The 23,784-nt window shown below is 41.0% G+C and overlaps 1 protein-coding gene and 1 long non-coding RNA gene across 3 annotated transcripts in view; one reads left to right on the forward strand and one right to left on the reverse strand.

Annotated features, from left to right (window-relative positions):
- Positions 1-19,407, reverse strand: part of dpysl4 (dihydropyrimidinase like 4) — a 34,982-nt gene extending 15,575 nt beyond the window's left edge. Inside the window, exons 1-4 of one of the 2 annotated variants that reach the window (XM_036132127.1) lie at positions 19,126-19,407; positions 691-779; positions 404-588; positions 168-332 (exon numbers count right to left, since the gene is read on the reverse strand). In XM_036132127.1, the coding sequence (XP_035988020.1) occupies positions 168-332; positions 404-588; positions 691-779; positions 19,126-19,407 (721 nt within the window). Of the gene's footprint in view, positions 1-167; positions 333-403; positions 589-690; positions 780-2,630; positions 2,739-19,125 lie in introns of those variants that run through there. The other variant, XM_036132128.1, reaches the window with a different exon arrangement.
- Positions 13,682-15,540, forward strand: LOC118560731. Its single transcript, XR_004929559.1, has 3 exons — positions 13,682-14,549; positions 14,630-14,694; positions 15,157-15,540. It is a non-coding gene; the product is annotated as an uncharacterized LOC118560731 (long non-coding RNA).
- Positions 19,408-23,784: the final 4,377 nt, after the last annotated feature.

A 23,784-nucleotide genomic window follows, 5' to 3' on the forward strand; every position in this document is an offset into this window, starting at 1 on the left:
GAAGTCCCCACATATTACTGGGATGCAGTTTGAATGGCACCTGTCTGAATATTCACTCTGTTCACTCTTATGCTGCAGTGATTATGACACATGAATCATGTGACATGATATAGTCACTCTCCTGCAGTCACTTTTTATAACCCTTCTCTTTAACCTATATTCTTCACCTTTATCTTTGACGAGTGTCTCCAGCTCCTCGTACAGGCCTTCGTGCCATCGCGTGATGTCCAGGTGGAACGAGAAGTCGCAGCACGCCCTCTGCTCTGCCGTCTCCTTCCACTGATCGAATGCTGACAGTAAACTAGTTCCTGGGTCCACCAGCACGTGGTCAACTGCAAAAAGAGACTATAATGAGTACTTCCAGGCAGAAGGAGGTATTGATAGATTATTGAAGGTCACTGACTGATGGTGGTGGTCCCTCCAAACAGGGCGGCTCTGGTTCCCTGGTAGAAGTCATCGGACGGGTTCAGGCCTTTCTGCGGACTCTGTAGGTTGGTGTTGGCATCGATTCCTCCAGGGATCACCAGCTGACTGTACGCATCCAGCGTCTTCACACCAGGTGGGACAATCAGGTTCTCACCGATCTGTCTGTCAGGAAAGAGGAAATTGGACCATGTCAGAGATTATCACATTGACACCTGGTGGCCAGGTGAGATCATTCAGTTGCAGGAAGATAGACTAAACAGTTACCTGATGGTCCCGTCCTCGATGTAGACGTCTGCGTAAAACGACTGGTCATCATTGACAATCTTTCCTCCTTTGATGATCAGACGGTCACCCTGGAAACAGAGAGGTTGCTGGGTAATGGTAAGACAGAGGAGCTCCGGCAGAATAGGAGGAGATGGCTGCTGACATCCAGGATTCTCAGCTCAACTCAATGTGACCCGAAGGAACACTGGTCAGATCAACAAATCAACACAATCAGACTGAACAGAGCACAACATATGAAGCTAAGCTTGGCTAAACACAACCAGGTTCAGCTCATTTCAACCCAGTTCAGCTTAACGTGATCCAGATCAGCTCAATGGAACCCAGTATGTGGTGTGTGCTATGTAGAGTTAAAGGGTAAAGATGAGACTATTCAATTCAACTCAATTTTATTCACAAAAAGAGAACAAAAAGTTAAAACATGAAATAACAACAAGCAATGTTGGAGAACAGTAGAACTCAGCAGAGAGAGAGAAATAGACCCTGATGTCCTCCAGCAGCCTAAGCCTATAGTAGCATAACTATAGAGATAGCTCAGGGTAACATGAGCCACTCTGACTAGAAGCTTTGTCACAAAGGAAAGTTTTAAGATTAGTCTTAAAAGTAGACGGGGTGTCTGCCTCACGGACCAAAACTGGGAGTTGGTTCCACAGGAGAGGAGCCTGATAGCTAAAGGATCTGCCTCCCATTCTACTTTTAGAGACTCTAGGAACCACCAGCAGACCTGCAGTCTGAGAGCGAAGTGCTCTGTTAGGAACATACGGGGTAATCAGAGCTCTGATATATGATGGAGCTTGATTATTAAGGGCTTTATACGTTAGAAGGAGAATTTTAAATTATATTCTTGATTTAACAGGAAGCCAGTGAAGGGAAGCTAAAATAGGAGAAATATGATCCCTCTGGTTGATTTTCGTCAGAAACTTGAAACAAATTCCTGAACTAAAGTTGATTCTGGTCTCTAGTTGTTTGTTTTTTTTAAATTGTCCTCAGGGTTCAGCTATTTGCTGTGATCTCCAACTAGTGACCCCACCCAAAAAAAAAAAAAGAGTGTTATCCCCAGCCATCCCTGGATTAAAGAACGAGAACTTCCTAGTGGTTTCCTTCATTGTTCTTAAACACTGGATCTTATATAGTCCGGGTCAGATCCAGGACCAAACAATGTCCTGGGTTTTAAATCTGGACCTCCCATCAGACCCAGAGAACGTGTTTTACTCCTGGAACATCTGCAGCCATCCAGTGACTTTTTCCCTAACATGTGAATGAAACGCCTCAGACATCCCACCACATGGAAACCTCGTAGTCAACGTATTGCTCCAGAACATCCCGGTTATACGTGCAGTCACCATGAGCCCAGAACAACTGAAAGGTTCTCTTTGGATTCTGGAAAAAAGAAAAGCTTGGATAGCTCATGTTTGGCTGTGTCTGTGTGTTATGTGTAATTATGTGCATTCTGAGCAGGTGTCTGCCTTGTCAAAAATGCCTTTATGGAGACACAATGGCAATAATTATTCCTGAATCTTTAAGCAGTCAGATGCTGTTCACCTCTTCTTCAAACCTAGATACAACCTGAACGTCGCATTGACAAAACCCAACAAATCACTGGAGGACCGAACCAGCAGAACCCAAAAGAAGGACGGAAGATCTGCTTTCACTACAGGAACGTGAAACGTCCCACAGCCCTTAAACGCAGCACGCTGCAGACAGCAGACCTCCGCCGAACCCAAACCGAACCGAACCGAACCGAGCTAAGGTGATTTGTGCTCAGCGGCTCAGCAGCTGTAGACACCCTCTCTGTTCGGTTCGGTTCGGTTCGGTTCGGCTGGCTTTGACTCGGTGCGGTTCTCCTGCCGGCAGCTTCCTCTCAGACAGGCGGAGCTTCAGCATCCCCGGCCCGGTTCATCCTGGGTGCGGATTGGACCTACCGCGGCTCGCTTCTTCTGGAAGGACATCCTGCGGGATCTGGGTCGGTCCGGATCAGCAGATTGATTGCAGCTCTCAGCTGAACGACAACTATTGTTACTCCACACGCCTATGACGTCATGCTCCCCACAATACGCACAGACACCGCTTCCGGTGTGGAACTTCACAATAAAGGCTTCGGGACAACGGTGTTACAGTTGCCACGGTGACGACGTTGCCCATAAAACCTAGAGCCGCATTTTGTTTTATTTTGTTTTTCAGTTTTTTTCCCCTCCAACTTAATTTTACAAAAATAACATTACAGGACCTTCAACACAATTCCAAAATAAACATCAGCATGGGCAATCAGTCTTTACAAATACTATTTTCTTGACAAAAATGCCAAAAAATACATCCAAATAATATAATAAATGGACCGTTACAACAACCGAAAATAAAAAAAGAAGAAAAAAGGAGAAAGAGTAAAAAAAAAAAAATAAACCACGGATCTCCTTATGAGATAAAGTTACATTTCTGAAGAAGAGTTCTTGATTTTACAAGTTTCTGACTGTTAAAATTAAGTTTTTAAACAGAAGCAGCATTTGTTTTAAAGTCTGTTTCTTTAAAATTATTAAATGAGGGGATTTTTCCATACCATTTCATCTTGTGAACATATTTTGCTTGGATTACAATTAGATTTACTATACATATTTCATCTGAACAAAAGCCTGACTTGTTAAAGATTAGCAATACTTGGAATTTTGATGAAACAATGTACTTTTTTTTCTGTAAGGAGTCTTTGCAAATCCAACCAAAGTCTTAAAACATGAGATCTCTACACAAATGAATGTTCAATACTTTCGCCGTGATACTTTCTCTGATAAAACAAGCAATTATTGCTAACATTTGGAGAGAATCGGCAAACATTATGTTTAACTGCATAATATCTATGTAAAATCTTAAATAAAATTCTTTGATCCTATTACTAAGCACAGATCTCAGGAATATCGCCAAAATTAGAAACATTCAGTCCAGGAGTGATGCTGAAAAACTAATCCATGCATTTGTTACTTCAAGGCTGGACTATTGTAATTCTTTATATCAGGAAGTCCACAAAATGCAGTTCAAAGCCTTCAGCTGATCCAAAATGCTGCAGCAAGAGTTCTGATAAAAATCAACCAGAGGGATCCAATTAACAGAAAAACTCCAGTTTTTCTGTTAATTGGTTTCTGCGAAAGGACTGGCTAACGGCAAGTGTAGCTAAGAAATCTCTTTTCTGCTTTCTGTGTGTGCTGTTTGGAGGAGACACAGCTTGGACTCAACAAGGAAGTGTCAATCTAAAACATTTATCGTTGAGCAACTGGACAACTGACAGAGGCTCTGTGTAACATTGGTTCTTTGGTTGTTTTGGTGGCTTTTTATTTCAAGTTGCATGCTTCTGTTGTTGAAATCCAGTCTGCAGCATTTTACTATGTATAAACAATTATCTCTTACAATTATCACCATCGGCCGCCACTTGTGTGGATACTGGATTTGGGGTGGAATCCACCACGCATGGTCAGTAGCATTCGTGTGTTAACATCAGTGGTCCGGATTTCCTTCTTTGGCCAACCCCAGCAGGGTATCTGATTACTGGCAAGGCACAGCTGTCCCCTGGATTGGCAGGCTGGGGTGGTGGTCCCTTTATTTAAAAAGGGGGACCGGAGGGTGTGTTCCAACTACAGAGGAATCACCTTCTTAAGCCTCCCTGGTAAGGTCTATTCAGGGGTTCTGGAAAGGAGGGTCCGTCAGATAGTCGAATCTGGGATTCAGGAAGAGCAGTGTGGTTTTCGTCCTGGCCGTGGAACACTGGACCAGCTCTATACCCTCAGCAGGATTCTGGAGGGGGCATGGGAGTTTGCCCAACCAGTCTACATGTGCTTTGTGGATCTGGAGAAGGCATTTGACCGTGTCCCTTTTGCTGCAAAGTCATCAACAATGCAGACGACTGTCCACTGTGGCTCTACGCTCTTTCAGGAGGAGTGAATGCTGCTTGGAGAGACTTGATGCAACCTGCTGGGTTTCCTTAGAGAGGAAACTTTCTCACCAACCTGGAGGATTTGATTCAATTTGACTTTGGAAAGAGCCTTGAAACGACATGTGTTGTGAAATGGCGCTATAAATAAAATTTAATTGAATTTCCCGTTGCCCTGCGACAGACTGTTGACCTGTACAGGGTGTACCCCGCCTCTCGCCCATGGAATGCTGGAGATAGGCACCAGCACCCCCCTCAAAATGAGAAAGATTTATGCAACGTAATTTTCTCGGTGGTATTTAAGCCAGAAACTCCACCCACAAAGGTAGAAGGTGGTCTCAAAATGGCTGCTAGCATCCGATCATCATTAAATCGTAACTCATGGCCAAATCAACTTGTTTTGCCAATAAACTGTTTACAAGGTGTTCTACGGTTTGCAGTAAGGCGTATTGTGTCACTTCCTGTTGTCACAGTGTCAATCATTGTCTGTTACTTCAGACTTTGTTACTTTTATCTTTAATCTCTTTGCTGTAACATCTGTTTCTAACACATAAGCACTTTTAAAAAAATTTCTTTTGCTGCACATTGCGCTCAGGAACTTGGAGGCGAGGGTGTCAGAATTGGAGACCCGGGCCGTGCTGTTGAAAAACCAGCTGATAGCCGCCCCTTAGCTAGAGCGGAGCCACATAGAGTAACTTTATGTAGCGGTCCTCCAGTAGCACCCGAACAGCCGGGTAAGCAGGCTGGCTGGGTGACGGTTCGTAGGAAGCATAGCTCTAGATTTCAGCCCCCAGGTCACCACCAACCCGTCTGCGTTTCTAACAAATTTTCCCCACTCAGCGACACACCCGCTGAGAAGCCGACCCTGATTATTGGGAGCTCAATAGTCAGAAACGTGGCACTAAAGAAACCAGGGACCATAGTTAAATGCCTGCCAGGGGCCAGAACGGGCGACATAGAATCTTACCTGAAACTGCTGGCTAAGGATAAGCGTAAATACAGTAAGATTGTTATTCACGCTGGCGGTAATGACACCCGATCACGCCGATCGGAGGTCACTAAAGTTGGTGTTGCTTCGGTGTGTGAGTTTGCTAAAGCAATGTCGGACTCTGTAATTTTCTCTGGTCCCCTGCCTGATCTGACCAGTGATGACATGTTTAGCCGCATGTCATCATTCAACCGCTGGTTGTCTAGGTGGTGTCCTGAAAACGACGTGGGCTACATTGATAACTGGCTAACTTTCTGGGGAAAACCTGGTCTGATCCAGAGAGACGGCATCCATCCCACTTTGGATGGTGCAGCTCTTCTTTCTAGGAATCTGGCCGGATTTATTAGTTCTCCTAAATGCTGACAACCCAGGGTCCAGACCAGGAAGCAGAGCCGTAGTTTAACACACCTCTCTGCAGCTTCTGTACTGTTACCCACCCATTATCCTATTGAGACGGCGTCTTTCCCACAGCCAAAACTTAACAGATCAAAAATTTATCTAAAAGGAACAAATCATAAAAATCTAATAGAATTCAATACGGCTCACCTTGAATTAAAAAAATAAAACAATTAAATGTGGTTAATTAAATATAAGGTCTCTCCCTCCAAAGACTTTGTTAGTTAATGAATTAATTTCTGATGATCAGATTGATTTATTTTGTCTCACAGAAACCTGGCTATAAGAGGACTACGTTAGTATAAATGAGTCAACTCCCTCCAATTATTCAAATTTCCACATTCCCAGATCTGTGGGAAGAGGAGGAGGAGTGGCAACCATCTTTCAGTCTGATTTATTAATTTGTCCCAGGCCAATTAATACTTATCATCGTCCACCGGGCCCTTACACTCAGTTTTTGGATCAGTTGTCAGACTTCTTATCTGATTTGGTGATAAACACTGACAAGGTTTTCAGTCTGATTTATTAATTAGTCCCAGGCCAATTAATAACTACAGTTCTTTTGAACATTTAACCCTCAGTTTCCCTCATCCAAACTGCAAAGCAATAAAACCTCTTCTGTTTGTTGTTTTGTATCGTCCACCAGGCCCTTACACTCAGTTTTTGGATGAGTTGTCAGATTTCTTATCTGATTTGGTGTTAAATACTGATAAGGCTATTATAGTGGGTGATTTTAACATCCATGTTGACACAGAATGTGATAACCTTAGTGTAGCCTTTAAAACTATCCTAGATTCAATTGGTTTTGCTCAAAATGTGCATAAACCGACGCACTCTTGGCTCCATACTTTAGACCTTGTGCTGACATATGGCATTGATTGTGAAGAATTAACAGTATTTCCTCACAACCCTGTCCTATCTGATCATTTTTTAATAACATTTGAGTTTAATCTAACTGAGTTCTCCACCCCCAAAAGAGGGTTCCATTATAGTAGATCTTTATCGGATAATGCTGTATCAAAACTTAAAGAGTCTGTCCCCTTTTTAATATCCTCCGTATTGCAGAAATGCCCTGTAGATGGCAGCAATGTTGTTTCTTCCAATTCACAAATAGATGTCTTTGTAAACGGTATGACTTCGTCATTGCGTTCTGCATTAGACAATGTAGCTCCCTTGAAAAAGAAGGTGATTATTCACAGGAAGCTTGCTCCTTGGTTTAATTCAGAGCTGCGTTCCTTGAAGCACAATGTTAGGAAATTGGAGAGAAAATGGCGCTCTACACACCAAGAGGAATCCTACTTAATCTGGAAGAACAGTCTATTGTTGTATAACAAGACCCTTCGCAGAGTTAGAGCAGCATATTTTTCATCATTAATTGAGGAGAATAAGAATAATCCTAGATTTCTCTTCAGTACAGTTGCCAAACTTACCCAGAGCCACAGCTCTGTTGATCCATCCATTCCCTTAGCTCTTAGCAGTAATGATTTTATGGGATTCTTCATAAATAAAATTGATTCCATTAAAAATAAAATAATTGGCATCCTCCCAAACATGATTACCTCATCCTCAGTAAGTGAGGCAGCATTGGAGGAATCCTTAGAACCTGCGCAGTGTCTGAACTGTTTAAAAGCAGTAGAGCTTTCTGAGCTATCTAAAATTTTAGCTTCATCTAAACCTTCTACCTGTATGTTAGACCCAATCCCAACCAAGTTGTTTAAGGAGGTATTCCCTCTGATCAGTGGTCCTATTTTAGACATGATTAATCTATCCTTGGTAAATGGATATGTACCACAGGCTTTTAAAGTAGCTGTTATTAAACCTTTACTTAAGAAACCATCTCTTGATCAAGATGAGTTAGTAAATTACAGACCTATATCTAATCTTCTTTTCTTATCTAAAATTCTTGAGAAAGTAGTTGCTAATCAACTATGTGAACATTTACAAAGTAATGACCTACTTGAGGAGTTTCAGTCAGGCTTCAGAGCTCATCATAGCACTGAAACAGCTCTGGTGAAGGTCACCAATGATATTCTCATGGCCTCAGATAATGGACTTGTGTCTATACTTGTCCTGTTAGATCTCAGTGCTGCATTTGATACAGTTGATCACAATATTCTCCTACAAAGACTTGAGCATACTGTAGGGATTAAGGGAAAAGCATTAGGCTGGTTTAAATCTTATCTGTTGGACAGATTCCAGTTTGTTCATGTTAATAATAAATCTTCCTCAAACTCTAGGGTCACTTGTGGAGTACCACAGGGTTCAGTCCTTGGACCAATTCTATTTACTATATATATGCTTCCGATTGGCAAAATTATCAGACAGCATGGGATTAATTTCCACTGTTATGCTGATGACACTCAGCTATATTTATCCATAAATCCTGATGAATCCAATCAGTTACTTCAACTGCAGTCATGTCTTGATGACATCAAAAGCTGGATGACTTTAAATTTCCTGCATTTAAATTCTGACAAGACAGAAGTTGTAATCTTTGGGCCAGAGTCTTCAAAAAATAAAGTTCTTAATCAATCCCTTAATCTGGATGGCATTAACTTGGCCTCTGGTAATAAAGTTAAAAATCTTGGTGTTGTTTTCGACCAAGACATGTCATTTAAATCTCATATTAAACAGGTTTCCAGAGTTTCCTTTTTTCACCTCCGGAATATCGCCAAAATTAGAAACATTCTGTCCAGGAGTGATGCTGAAAAACTAGTCCATGCATTTGTTACTTCAAGGCTGGACTATTGTAATTCTTTACTATCAGGAAGTCCACAAAATGCAGTTCGAAGTCTTCAGCTGATTCAAAATGCTGCGGCAAGAGTTCTGATGAAAATCAACAAGAGGGATCATATTTCTCCTGTTTTAGCTTCCCTTCATTGGCTTCCTGTTAAATCAAGAATAGAATTTAAAATTCTTCTTCTAACGTATAAAGCCCTTAATAATCAAGCTCCATCATATATCAGAGCTCTGATTACCCCGTATGTTCCTAACAGAGCACTTCGCTCTCAGACTGCAGGTCTGCTGGTGGTTCCTAGAGTCTCTAAAAGTAGAATGGGAGGCAGATCCTTTAGCTATCAGGCTCCTCTCCTGTGGAACCAACTCCCAGTTTTGGTCCGTGAGTCAGACACCCTATCTATTTTTAAGACTAATGTTAAAACTTTCCTTTTTGACAAAGCTTATAGTTAGAGTGGCTCATACCTTGAGCTATCTCTATAGTTGTGCTGTGATAGGCCTAGGCTGCTGGAGGACATCAGGGTCTAATTTTCTCACTCTACTGATTTCTACTGTTCTTCAGTCTACTGTTCTCCAGTTTTGCATTGTATTACATTGAAATGACTGTCGTCATTTCAGCTTTTAACTTTTGCGCTCTCTCTTTTTCTTCATAGTAGGTACACCTGGTCTGGCGTTCTGTTAACTGTGACATCATCCAGAGAAGACGGCTCACCCGCTACTTCCATCTAATGTAGAACAGATTACTAGATCAATGTGTGCTTCTGTGCTTTTTTGTTTCTCTTGTTGTGTCTCTGTTCTGTCTTCTGTAACCCCAGTCGGTCGAGGCAGATGACCGTTCATACTGAGCCCGGTTCTGCCGGAGGTTTTTCCTTCCCGTTAATGGGTGGTTTTTCTTCCCACTGTCGCTTCATGCTTGCTCAGTATGAGGGATTGCAGCAAAGCCATGTACAATGCAGATGACGCTCCCTGTGGCTCTACGGTTCCCCAGGAGTGAATGCTGCTTGTCGGGACTTTGATGCAATCAACTGGTTTCCTTATATAGGACATTTTGACCAATCTGTATAATCTGACCCAATCTGTATAATATGATTGAACTTGACTTTGTAAAGTGCCTTGAGATGACATGTTTCATGATTTGGCGCTATATAAATAAAATTGAATTGAATTGAAGGTTATTATAGTGGGTGATTTTAACATTCATGTTGACACTGAATGTGATAACCTTAGTGTAGCCTTTAAAACTATCCTAGCCCTCTGATGCATGAATTATGAATAATATTTTTTTATGTGTTTTTACTCTTCTTAGGGCTTGAAAAAAACAAATATGAACTTTTTTTTTTTCAAAAATTTAATTTTTCCAGGAAGTTACAGAAATGTCCACTACAGTGGACTACATGCGCCTGAGCACTCAACACAAAACATTATGAATTTATTCTAAAAACAGAACAATCTTGTATTCTGTTGTAAATATGCAAACAATTGTTTAATTTTATGCTTTGAAAAAAAGAACGTAGGACAGTATAACCAAGTCCTTTTATTAGCATGTTGCAAGAAAACGTGAACTGTCATTTTAGTCTCTGCATCTCCTAACACTTTGATGGTCATCACACCTAAGCTGTATGAATGTTTGCAAAGCACCCAGGGCACAGTGACACACAGCATTGCATGCAAATGTATTTGGTCTTCCATGTGCATGCAGCATCATGGCCTCTGTTTGCATTTTTAGAATTTTTGGATGGAATTTCTTGGACTATTCTGCAGGTTGCCTTATTCTTCGCTGTGTTTGAAGTCTACAATATAAATAATTGGTATAGTTACACAAACTACAGCTAATCTGCACAAAATATACACAACGTATAAACAAAATATACTAAAATGTAAATTTTAATGAATAGCTTATATGTGTTATGTTTAAAACACTGAATTATAAGCAAAACAAAAACAAGCCAGTAAAGCAATTATATGACTTTTGTTGAAAAAATGTAATGGGAGATGCATGACGTCCACTTCAGTGGACACATGGTTAATCGTATTTTTCTAAATGTTGGAGAAAGAATTTTATATTTCAAACTGATAATATCCTTCTTTAGATGTTACTGTAAATCATCATATTTTTTTTTACCTGTTGGGCTCTTCTACTATAGAAGGATTGAGGATTGTTGACTTCCTTTACTATCAGGAAGTCCACAAAATGCAGTTCGAAGTCTTCAGCTGATCCAAAATGCTGCGGCAAGAGTTCTGATGAAAATCAACAAGAGTTGTATTTCCATGGCTTTGCAGCAATCCCTCATACTGAGCAAGCATGAAGCGACAGTGGAAAGAAACACCACCCATTAACGGGAAGGAAAAACCTCCAGCAGAACCGGGCTCAGTATGAACGGTCATCTGCCTCGACCGACTGGGGTTACAGAAGACAGAACAGAGACACAACAAGAGAGACAAACAAGCATAGAAGCACACATTGATCCAGTAATCTGTTCTACATTAGATGGAAGTAGCGGGTGAGCCGTCTTCTCTGGATGATGTCACAGTTAACAGAACGTCAGACCAGGTGTACCTACTATGAAGAAAAAAGAGAGAACAAGGTATTGGAATTAAAGCACTAATAAAAAAATCATATGTTTATCATATGTTTAAAGGATCTGTGAATAGCTTTTTTCATTTGATAACATTCATAATGCTAAATGGAACGTGCTAAAATAACTCTTGTTTGGTTTAGATGAATGTTGTAGCCAGATGTGATACTTGAATTACTTGAGATCAGAAATACTGCGTAACTGTTGTATATGAAGCGTGTTCAAATCAGAAGAAGAATAAATCCTCCTGTTTGATGCTAACAGAAGCTTAACGTGTGTGTCTTGTCTTTTGTATACCTCAGCCTCACATGTTCAGAGAGGAAATCACCATGTCACCTGCGACCCATCCATGGCTGCAGGGCAACATCCACACTACAAATTAATCATGATGTACAAAACTGCCGGTGATCCCACCTGGATTACAAAGCAGGAAATAAATACTGTCAGGGTTCTCTGTGTTTTGGCTGCTCTAACTCTACTCCTCAGGTGTGTCTAGTTGGCTGAGGAGGCGTGGTCCACACCTGCAGCTCGTTGCAGGCGGCTTCCTCTGGCGTCTTAAGCAGAGCGCTGACAGATGGAAGACGCCGGAGCCTTAACCAGTCGTGGTACGACGTGGCCTCAGTCCCAACTCTCGGAGACCAGCTTGTGAGTTTTTTTGTTACTCTTCATTTTTGGATTAATTTTTGAACCTCTCTGTTGCTTCAGATTTTGGTGCTTGGATGCACTCACCTGTCTTGACGTCTCGTCCGAAGAAACAGACCAGCAGAACCGTCTGCTCGGATTTTGCTCTGGCGCTCCCCTCATACTTCCTGGAAGTTACCCAGCGAGGCCTGAGATCCCCTCTCCCGGGTTCTGTTGGTTCTGTGCTCACTCTGGTCAATCCATCTGTCAACCGTTGCCGATGAGGCTCGCTCAGGATTCCTCGCCAGCTACATCAACCGCCCTCAGCCACTAGCCGCCTATCTCCAGCAGAGTAGTATCATAGAGTTCTCCTGACGCTACTTCTCCCCGGTTAGGTCCGCCCAGCCTAATGGTAAGCAGCGCTACTTCTGGCAATTCTCCGGGTTCTTCCTTCAGAGTACTCACTCACTCTCTCTTGCAGACTTTCCAGCCGTGACGTTCTGACCCAGCCGATTCACCTGTAGTTCCGTCCGTAGACCTGCCTGTTTTCCAAATAAAATATCTTAAAACTGTGCATTGCCTCCCGTTCGTATCTGCATGTGGACTCGTCACCTGAAAACCATGACAAATACGATAATATAACTGGATCAATCCTGTCCTCCATTGCCTCTGCAGCGCCTGCTTTAAGCAACTTGAGCAAGCCTGGTCATTTAAGGGTCTAAAAGTAAAGGTTAAAATGAACTCTAAAATGTACCGGTAGCCAATGTAAACAGATTATAAACTGGGGTAAGGTGCTTTTTTTTTTTTGTGTTGGTTAAACGTCTTGCAGCAGATTTCTGCACTAACTGCAGACGGGCCAAGATCTTGCTTATTCGAACATATAAAAAGGCCTTTACAATAGTCAAGACGACATGAAATAAAATCATGAACAATCATCTCTAATTCAGCCTTTGAGGCCAAAGTTTGAATCCTAGAAATATTTCTTAGCTGAATAAAGCAGTTTTTGATTAATCTGTGAGAATGACATTTGCAGGTTAATGCACAAATGCCTTTTTGCCGTAGTGATACGGCAGAATCAAAAATTATGCCAAGGTTTCTGTTATTTGGTTTTAAGGGGCAATGAAGAGTGTTTCCGTCTTATCAGCATTTACCTGCGAGTAGTTGTCACAGAGAAACTGTTTAATGTCATTAACACAGTTTATCAAGCAGGACAACTTAAAATATTCAGTTGGCTTAAGTGAGGTATTGTAAATCTCTACAATATAAGAACCGAAAACAGGGAAAACTTTTTAAACAATATGGCAGGGAGGATGCCATTTGGGCAAGTAGAAATTTTTAATTTATCAAGTGAACCTGAGATGTGCTCTATAGTAACTGGATCAAACACATTCAGAGACTGGGAAGGTGGAGAGATGGAAACAAAGGCTACGTTCACACTGCAGCATGAAGTGACCCAATTCCAAATTTATTGCCCAAATGTGACCTGGATCTGATCTTTTTATGACAGTCTGAACAGCACAGGTGGGATTTTTTCAAATGCGACCTAATGCGACAATAAGGAGAGCAGTCAGTGGACGAAAAGCTCCGGTTAGAAAATAAATGAATAACCGCAAAATGTGCGCCAGCATTATAATCCATGTTTACTTCCGCAAACACTGAGGACGCTTTCTACGTGTGATGTCATCGCGTCCTCGAGTGCGCATGCGGGACACTTAAGGTGTATGAATTCAGTTCACACAGGAGATCACATACAAGTCGCATACATTTGGAAATGTGAACAACCACGCAAAAAAAATCTGATTTCTCACAGATTTTCACGATCTTGCCTTGCCCTCGTCGGACTTCTCTATTTTCTGGACAACAACCCTTTTTTTGCTCCTGCGGAGAAACAAGACCTTTGGCTCCCACTACATACGGACTCTGAGAAAGTTAGTGGCTTTTTGTTGGTTACACACATTTTTAACACAACTCCTTTAAGCCACTAACCAGCATCTCTATTCTAAGTGGTTCCTGATCCATGGTGGATATATTCCTGAGTTCAGACCCAGAATAAACTGCTTTTGTGTCTCTGGCTAAAAATGTGGGTCCTCTGTCTGGATCTTTACATTGACACCTTAAAGGACAAATGCTCCCTGTTAGATTATTGAATTTCATCACAAAACATTGATGAAGTCATCAGTCAGCTTCAGAGGACACAGGTATTGTAGGTGTCACAGCTGAAACGAGGGAGCTTATTGTTTCAAACAGCACCTTAGAATTGTTCTTATTTAAGGTAATAAGATTAGAGAAATACTTAATTCTGGCTGTTTTTATCAGTTCATTTAAAGAAATCCAAAGTTCCCTCGTGTGGAGCCTGTGAACCTCGAGCTTAGTGGATTTCCACAAGAATTCAAATTTGTGACACTTGTAACCAAGCTGTTTTAAGGCTTCTCTTTCATTTTTCCATTTCTAAATTTCCTCCATCAGGCTCCAAGTCTGTAATCTCGCGAGAGTTGCCGCGATATTTTCCCACGTGATTTTCCCATGAGACTTCCGGTGAGATGTGAATAAGTATGGCCGCTCACTGTTGTTGTATTTAGTGTGGGCTGGTGACTGCATGGAGCTGCTGCAGGTAGGCAATTAGCCAACTTAAAGTAACGATTTTCCATCTTAACTGTTATAACACTCACTGGTATGCCTTGCAACTTTTAGATACTTCTACTACTGAAGGTCGGTGTATTTTGTGAACCTTGTGAAACTCACTAAGGACGGAACTGGTGAGTGTTACCTTGTTTGTAGCATGCTAATGCTAAATACCCTGTGGTGATAATGTTAGCTTAGCGCAGGCGCTAGCTGTACTTTCTATTGGTTTCCATTGTTCCAGAATCATGGCTAACAACTATATTGTCTAGCTTCCACAGTTGTAATGTTGTATTAAACTGTTATTTTGTTTTCATTTGGCCAACTGGGTTAAAATTAGTTAACCATATTTCATGGTTATTGGCTGAAAGCCTTTACATGTATAGGTAAATTGAAATGCATTTCTAAAGTGTATTTATGTACGAAACCATTTAATGTGGTAAAGAATTGTTAGAGTACTCTGTGAATAATTGTTTTGTTTATTTTTATTTAACAATTAAGAAATCGTGTGTGTATATATCTCTTAATTGTGATATTGATACTAATTAGGGATTAAGCATTGTTAATCATTGTGCTAATTATTGCTCATGTTTATACAGGCCAGGTTCCTTTGTTCCCATGTATTGGGTGGTGAGCTAGAGACAGGCCTCGTGCCTCAGCCCGGAAAGAAGCCGACTGCAACTCCCATCAGTGCGGTAGGAGGCACTGCAGCTCGCTTCCCCCAACCCACATACATCCATATACTAACTTTTCAATACCATTCAGTCCTTTGCTCATAATCAACCTTTTTGGACAATAATACAGCCTTGTGGGGCTATATGAAGTGGAAATTGCAGACCACAGTTTAGTAACCATTTCTGTAATTGTTCATTTGGAAAAAATTAACTGGCTTGTTTGTACTTATTGTGTACAACTGTAAATATTGTAAATATTTTTCTTTTCATATATTACACTTTTTTGCACCAGTATTCTGTGTTGAGTCTTATTAAGCACATCTTCAACATTCTTCCAGAGTTGAACTTAGACCTTCTGATGATTATAACTTTTTTTTAATTTATTCCTATGACATTTTCATAAAGCAATGCTACACACTGTCTTTTGAATTTCCGAATTGACTTATTTATCCAGGGATAAGCTATTTTTGAGTGGTACAGTAGCAGTTCTCAGTGGAACTACTACATTAACAATATCTGAACAATGATTATTAAAACACTCAGTAGCAACATCCGCATCAGTGCCGTCCCCCAGACATGACGGATCAATCAAATCACTAAAATTCTGAGCAATATCCTGAGGATTAACTCTTTAAAATTCTACGTTTGGTCCAGATGGGTCCAGAGGAAAGCTAAGGTTAAGAAATATACAGCAGTGATCACTCACAGGCATATCAGTAACACACAAATTACTGATATTTACGCCAAAGGTAAAAACAAGATCCAAGGTGTGGCCTTTGGTGTGTGTAGGGCCAGAGACATGTTGAATACAACTAAAAGAGTCAGTGATAGATAAAGTCAGTTACTGTAACCATGTATGTTAAAATGCCCAATCAATACAACTTGTTGAAGTTTTATGATGGAAGATAAAAGGTCTGAGAAATTAAAGCTCCAGCAGGGCCAGGAGGATTAAAACACAGTAAAATATGTTCATCGCCTGAGACTCGAAGGAAAGAAAAGTCTCAGAATCCACTGAACTGCATGAGAAACTGTCTCTATGCACTGTGGCGGGTCTGCCACCATGACGGCTCAAGCAAAGAGTCCCTTTTAAATGAACAGCCAATGGGATGGGGCTCATCTATGTGGATATATTCCTGCTCTCGTTGCCTTGTTTCTGTCAGAAACATAAAATCCATGCAGTTACTGGAGAAGAGCTCATTCAGAGCAAGTGACTTGTTCATGATGGAGCAAACGTGGAGCAGAGCAATCCGAATCAAAGTTGACAGGCTGACGTCATCAACAGGTGATCGTGAAACTGATCTGGAGCAGTTACGCTGCCATGTATCGCCAACGGCTGCAGAACGGTGGTCCAGCACCACATTCAGAGGCCAGGGGTCCGTTCTTCGTACGTCGCTAACTCTGTTAGCTGGATTTGATTGACGATTTGGCATGATCTTGGATCGTTTGGTTCTTCGAAAGACATCCTGCACTTGTTGTCATAGCAACATGTGCGCAAACTTAAACCTGCTCATGAGCAGGCTTATTTCATGTAAACAGGATTAGATCGCAGCTTTATAAGCGGAGGAGATGGGGAAGTCTGTCCAGCCAGTGCACTTGCACCACCTAGTGGCAGAGAACGGGACAGAATTGTGGAACACCATTTTTTTTTTTTAATGTTTAATAAAAGAAGAAACAAATAATGCTTGGTTCCTGTTATTTTATTTAAACATTTTTTTAAATAAGGAAAAGACGGCAAATCATCTTGTCTGCAATAAGAGATAGTTATGTAAAGTCAGCAACACTACTGTCAAATGGTGTATTAGAACTTACTCTGAACGTCCTTTTGAAGCAACTCGATCTCTACTGCAATTTTTCTCTTCAAGTTGTGGCGTTCAATTTCTGTACTTTGTGTTTTTTCTTTCAGGTCAATTTTTTTTTTTTTTTTTTTTTATTTTTTTTTTTTTTGGAAGCCGTTTATATAGGGAACGGATGGCACCCTGTGTCATTTTGTGAAAGGAAAAAAGGGTGAATCATGCAACAAAAGTAAAAAGAACCTGGGGGCGGGGGGGGGTTCTGCCTTTTTCTTGGTGGCTGTTATAAACAAACACATCATTTAACAGTGGCTTTTAAAAAAAGAGGAAGTTGCTTTTTAAAATAAACTATAATTAAAGGCTATCATTTTGTAGAATATTCTTGTATTTCACTTTTACTTGTCCCCATGTTCTAGTGGGTCCTGTGGAGGCTCTGACATAAAAGAACAAAGTAAATATGAAATTATTAAATGCCAAAATACATACTGTAGAAAGTGAGAGAAACATCTAACATGGACAGTATTTACACATTAATGTGTCTGCTGCTTTTTGCCAGCCCTCTCTCCTGGCTTTAACAGACTTTGAGGTGTTCCCTGTTGTTTTAATTAATGACTCAAATTCATTATAACCTTCCATTAAAAGCTCGTGTTCTGCTGGGAGAAAAACTGGGCGTTCTTTGGCCATGCTGAACAGCCAATAGCAGCGCTGCTGATCATTGTTTCTACTATCGATACATTTCCCCTTTTAAATGAACGCGCAGTTATCTCAGATAACTCAATCCAGCCATACTAATCATAAACAGGTGTGTTCAAAGAACCTGATTAGCCGGATGAAATCATCTTGGATGTCTCATTTGATCTTGGATGTTTTAAGCAACGTACGAAGAATGGGCCCCTGGATGATGAAAACGAAGCTGAATTCTTCTCTATGCCCTGAAGGGAAAGTGGAACCAGGAACTGGGTGCGAATTCCACCGTGAAAGTAGCTGAGGCCCTTCTGTAAAGCGTGTTTCACTTTAGACTCAACCCTGCAGCCCTCCTTTCCAGTCTCATTTTCCTGTTCCACGCCCCCGGGTACTTGCTCAGGGCCATGATTAGGAACAGGTGAGCAGGAGATGAGGGAGAACAAATGGAGGAGGAAGGAACTGGTTTGCTCCACTGACCGATGATGTTCAGCAAAGTGTCAGTGGAGATGTCACATAGCAAACATCATAATGTTTTCAAAGTGCAGAATTCGAGTGCTACTCATTATCAGTCTGGCTCAGCAGGTTACATAGATCCACCCCCCTCCCCCATATCAAAACCCTAATTGATTGAATTAATCTGCCAAAAAACATCTTTTGACAACTTATCAGAATCAGAAATACTTTAATAATCCCAGAGGGAAATTGTTTCAGTACAATCGCCATAACAAACAAACATTTCAGAGACCAGTCGCATGTAAGTTCATCAGTTTATATGAGCATCAGTTATGTGTGTCTGTTTGGGTGAAGGTTTTTATATTTCTGTGAACACTCTCCAGAATCCATTGTCCTATACAGATAAGAAACGTGTTAATATAAATACAATTAAAAGTAGCTCAGTTGTTCATATTTTAATCCGTTTTCTACATTGATATGGGCTGGACTGAGATGAGCACTCCCATGACGGAGGAATAATGTAGATGCGGGGAAGGGGGGGGGCACTGTTGTCTATTTGCTCTCTGAGGGAGGCTAACTCCTCTTTTTGAAAACCCCCATGTTAGCTAATTGGTTATAAATGTGTTTATAAGGGTTAGGGTTATTTTTGATAGTTAACAATGTGAGAAATAATTCTGACACATTCATAAACATTTATCAATGTGACAGAAAAGCAGCAGAAATCTCTCTGAGGGTGAATATTTTTCACATCACTGCAGGATGAAAACTTCCTGTGAACCAATCGGCAACTAGGCTGTAAAGACTTGACTCTCATTTGACTGACTGATTCAGGTGCATTCTTCCAGAACATGCAGCCGAGGTTCTGTGTGACTCTCTGGGTTTTTCTGTCTAATCAGCCTGTAAACATTGTGTAAACTATTATCTCTGTTCTCTCTAAATCTGTCTGGTAAAGATCAGTAATGCAAACCTCTTTCTTGCCATGGTTCACCCGGGTGGGTCCAGATGGAAAAACTACGGACTGGCCTCCTCCTGCTGTGGCTCCTCCATGTTGCCCCATTTGGGTCAGAGTTGCTCCACGTCGCAGCGCCCGAGGACTGAAGGACTCAAAGTTCAGAGTTTTGTTCTCAAAAGCTCCTTCCACGTTACAGAACATTCCTCCAAACTTCATTCGAGGACGAGGAGAGTCAGAACCGAGTCGGGAAAGGAGCGAGGAGCAGTCATCCTCGTTACAGAACCTCTTCTCAGACATGTTGCAAACAAGTGATCCAGTTAGTGAAGAGGAGGAGGAGGAAGAGCGGTGGCTGTCTTATGACTGGAGGCATAAACCAAGAGACAGGAGGAGGAGGCAGTGGAGGAGTTGGAAGCAAACATGACCCAAAAGAGACCCAGAGAAAGTAATGAGAGGGAAAGCCCTCGTTAAAACCTGACAAATAAAAGTCCTGAGTTTCTGGTTCTGATCTTTCTTCATGACAAACCTTGAGACTGGAGAACTCTTCTGAAGAAGCAGATTATTAATCTGATCTGATGGTTATTTCTTGTTTGGAAAAGAGTTCAGACTGATGTTGCATGACCTCGTCTGTGTCAGCTTCACTGAGCAGGAAGATGTAACACACACTCTCATTTAACCCACTGATGCCACTGTAAATCAGACACTGTCACACACACAGGTCATGTTTCACAGCAGCTAGTCCTCCAAGACGCTGCAGGACCCCAGCAATAGAGGAAGGCTTGGGCTGATGGACCTCACAGAGAAAGGAAAAGAGGGTCAGTCCCTCTTCCTGCTGATGCCGAGGCGTTCCTGCAGCCTCGTCTGGAGCGCCTCTTCTGTCAGCTCTCCTTAAATCACAATAACTGAGTTCTGACTGCTGCACATCTAAAATTAACTTACCGTCTGGATCACTGTAGTCTGCTCACTTGAGTTGTCTTAGTACTTTTTATTTAATAAGACATTGTTTAGCATACAGAAACTCAGGACCGGGGGCGCTGTACTAAAAGAAAATGTACAAAGTGTTGAAGCTGTTTTTAAAGAAAACCATTTTGTCCAGCATTTACTGAATGTGTTTCCTTTGATGTGTAGAAAATATATCTTTTCCCTAGATTTTATCTCCTTCAGCAGTTAGGTTCTGGTTTCCCTATTGGTCGTTATCTTCTATATCATCAGCACTACTTAAAGCGCCTGTGACGAGAATGTTTTAAGATAAACTGAATAGAAAGATAATATTGACAAAAGTGTTGTCGGGACGAGTCTTAGTTCTGTAGAAAAAGCTCAATCACCAATCAGCTGACTGATGGGGACTCACTATCAGAGGAAGTAGAGTCAGAAGAAGAAAGTCAGCCGAGGGCGGATCAGGACGGTGCTCTAAATGGACACGCTTTGGGAGCTTTGCAATCAACCAACGCATTTTCTTAAAGGGCACTGTTTGCTCTAAGGAGACGTGCTGCTATACACGGTAGTGGTGCCGTTATTAGGTGTACAGGCACAGAATAGTGAGAATCAAGAGTGCAGATAGACGAAAACACGAGTCCACCAAACTATCCATTGCTGGCTTAGTTAACAAGTCAGCTGCTTCAGTACGTGGGCAGTTGGCTGGATCAAAATGCTCATCGACACGATGGTTAGCACTCTTGCCTCACAGCAAGATGTTTGTGGGTTCAAGTCCAAGGCTCGACAGAGTCTTTTCCGTGTGGAGTTTGCATTTTCTCCCTGTTTCTGCTTAGGTTTCCATTAGTGGCTCTGGTTGGCCATTAGTGGTGGCAGCTCAGGCTAACTCTCCACCTCTCTATGTAATTTTGTCGTATGTACCTTATGCCTAAATGCCAGTGTTAACTTTAACACCAAAATAGTTTCTATATGTGTCCACACTAGCTAGTGTTAAAATAACATTTATTAAAGTGTTAATAGACTGACACCCAATTTGTGTTAAATTTACACCAGCTATTGTTGATTATCCAACACTACTGGGTGTGGTATTAACTTTACAATAGGGATTGTGTTAAAATATAATGTTAAAATGAACACCAGTGTGGTGTTAAAGGAGAAGTCCAGTCAAAATCAGAATTCAAACTGCTGAAAGTACTTTAAATATAAAACTACTACATACTGTGCAATAAATTATACATTTTTTAAATTAAGAATAATTTTCATTTAATCATGTTTATGTGGAGGAACCCATCTTGGTCAAGAATAGTACTGTCACCTCCCATTTTGTGATGTCACTCAGTGGACCCGCTGTTGAGCAACGATGCACTATTTTCCAAGATGACAGCGACTGGTGCTCTGTACGAACCACAGAGTGATGAAGTACTTAGTGACGGTGATGGAAGCTCTGTGGAGCTATCATCATCATCTTGACAGAAACCGGACTTTTGACGGAATCCAGCCGTACCTATTTCCAGTGCAAACTCAGTCGGGCCCCCCCAAGATATATATATATATATATATATATATATATGTATGTGTATATGTGTGTGTGTGTGTGTGTGCGCTCCGCCGCAGCACGGCTTTACCGGCGCTGCAGCAAAGGAGAGATCGCGCTGAAGTGACTTGAGTTATATTTGCCCCCTAGTAAATAGGGCAGGGGATCATTATTATATAAATATTAAATATAAAAGCGTTCCAGCACATGCTGGGCGGAGGGATACCACATCACATGTGGTATCCCTCCGCCCCTCTGGTCGTTAACCATCCGCGTAAATTCTAAATTAAAAATTAAAAATTTAAAAATAACTTACCGAAAATCCTCGCTCTCATGTCATGCTCAAAACATTCTTCTTCAAAATGGTCGCTGCATATGACGTGTTTTCTCTCTGGCCAGAAGTTAGATGGCAAATCCGCTCTCCTCAAGTTGGCAATCCAGCAATGAGCCCGGTGGCTCATGAATCAGAAAGTTGAAATAAGCAATGTTTTTTCTACTTTTACCAGTTGTGTTGGAACATCCAATGGCCATGTACGTGAACATTGTTGTTGTAACAATAGCTCTCTGAATGTCAGCGGTGAAGTCCTCTGGAAATCTGAAATAATTGTTGATGATCGCAGCTATGTAGAACGGCTCCTATTGACTTTGCTTAGAAAGAGCGGAGAAATGATGTCGGCTCTCCCGCTTTTCCACGTCACATGATGTGATGTCAGACGGCCCTTACTGCCCATATTTGGGCAGTAATGGCAGCCCCCATACACAGTGATTCAGATGACAATTTATGTTTTTATTTTCTCATTGATTAAAGATAAGTTCATTAAATAACCACAAACGTATTAATTTTAGTTATAGCTAAAATTCCCTGATTTTTCCTTGTCCATTTTCCTTTTACCATTAAAAATGTCATTTTTAATGGTAAAGAATGGACTACTTAGCATCTCAGTACCAAATATAATGGGGGGAAAAAACGAAATATTCAAAACAATGCACAGAAATTCAAAGTTTAACCTTTTTATTAAACTGTTCTCCTTCTCAATGACCTCAAACAATGCACAGCTCATATAAAACAGCAGCAGGGCACAATATAATCCAGAGATCTCTTCCCCAAAGAGCCTAATGAAGTCCTGCTCAATTTTACACAGAAAAACAAATCCCATCAAAAGGAAATTCAACACAATAATTAGTTAATCAAGTTAATCAAGCCTGGTGTATCCAAGAATCTTGGGACGTGATCTAAGATGAGTGATGACTGCGCCAGATCATGCAGCATTTTCTGTCTATGCTGAAATGTTGCCTTCATTTTCTCCTTGATGACTTCTGGCTTTGACCAATGCTTCATTATGGATTCATCCCCAAACAGCTGTTCAGATGTTTCTGTCTGCCTCAGACTTTTCGGGCCACTCTGACGAGCAGACTCAGAGCTTCTCTTGAAGTTGTTTGCAGTGTTATGCTGTACGGTTTTCAATTGATAGGCCAGGTACTCCTGTCCACTTTGACGATCTTAGTAATGCTTCTATCACAAAAGAGAATACACAAGACAAATTGTCTACTGCATTCCATTCAAAAGGATCTTCACAGTAGGGTTACAAGTCATTGTCAAAAGAAGAAGACAATAAGAAATAGTTGCTTATTAACCCGTTTTCTGCAATTATCACTTAGACATGTGAGTCATCTGTAATTTTCTGTGGTTCATTCAGTTGTGTGTAAACAATATGGTGGTGGTTGGTAAAGCAGTCTGATCAGTTGAAACCTCAAGCTATAGTGATTGAAACAGATGGCTGTTATTTTAACCATTTAAATTTTGAAACCATTTTTGCAGGTGGCTTTTTACATAATAGCTTAGCTTATAGTTTGCCAAACATTAGTAGTGTGTGATGCCAGCGTTTTATAATACACCATTTTAGGCTATACATGCAGACGCCTTGAATATGGGGTAAAATGACAACCAGTACTGACCAACTATAACACTAAAATTAAAATTTTACCTGTCTGTTAAATTTTGGCAGATGGCAGGATCTTTAGTTTGTTGAACTATCTGTTAAAATCAATGCAAAAAAATTAATTACTTTTATTAAATTTGTCTAGACCATCAATTAAAAGCATATTTTCATCGAAATGCTGTTCGTGTCTGGGCATTTATCTTACCTTTTTTAAATAAATTTGTCCTCACTTTTGCTTTGCATTGGAAAAGAAGATGGCGTCTCCTTCGA

Source organism: Fundulus heteroclitus, unplaced genomic scaffold (assembly GCF_011125445.2).
Source record: "Fundulus heteroclitus isolate FHET01 unplaced genomic scaffold, MU-UCD_Fhet_4.1 scaffold_47, whole genome shotgun sequence".
NCBI classification, from domain to species: Eukaryota; Metazoa; Chordata; class Actinopteri; order Cyprinodontiformes; family Fundulidae; genus Fundulus; species Fundulus heteroclitus.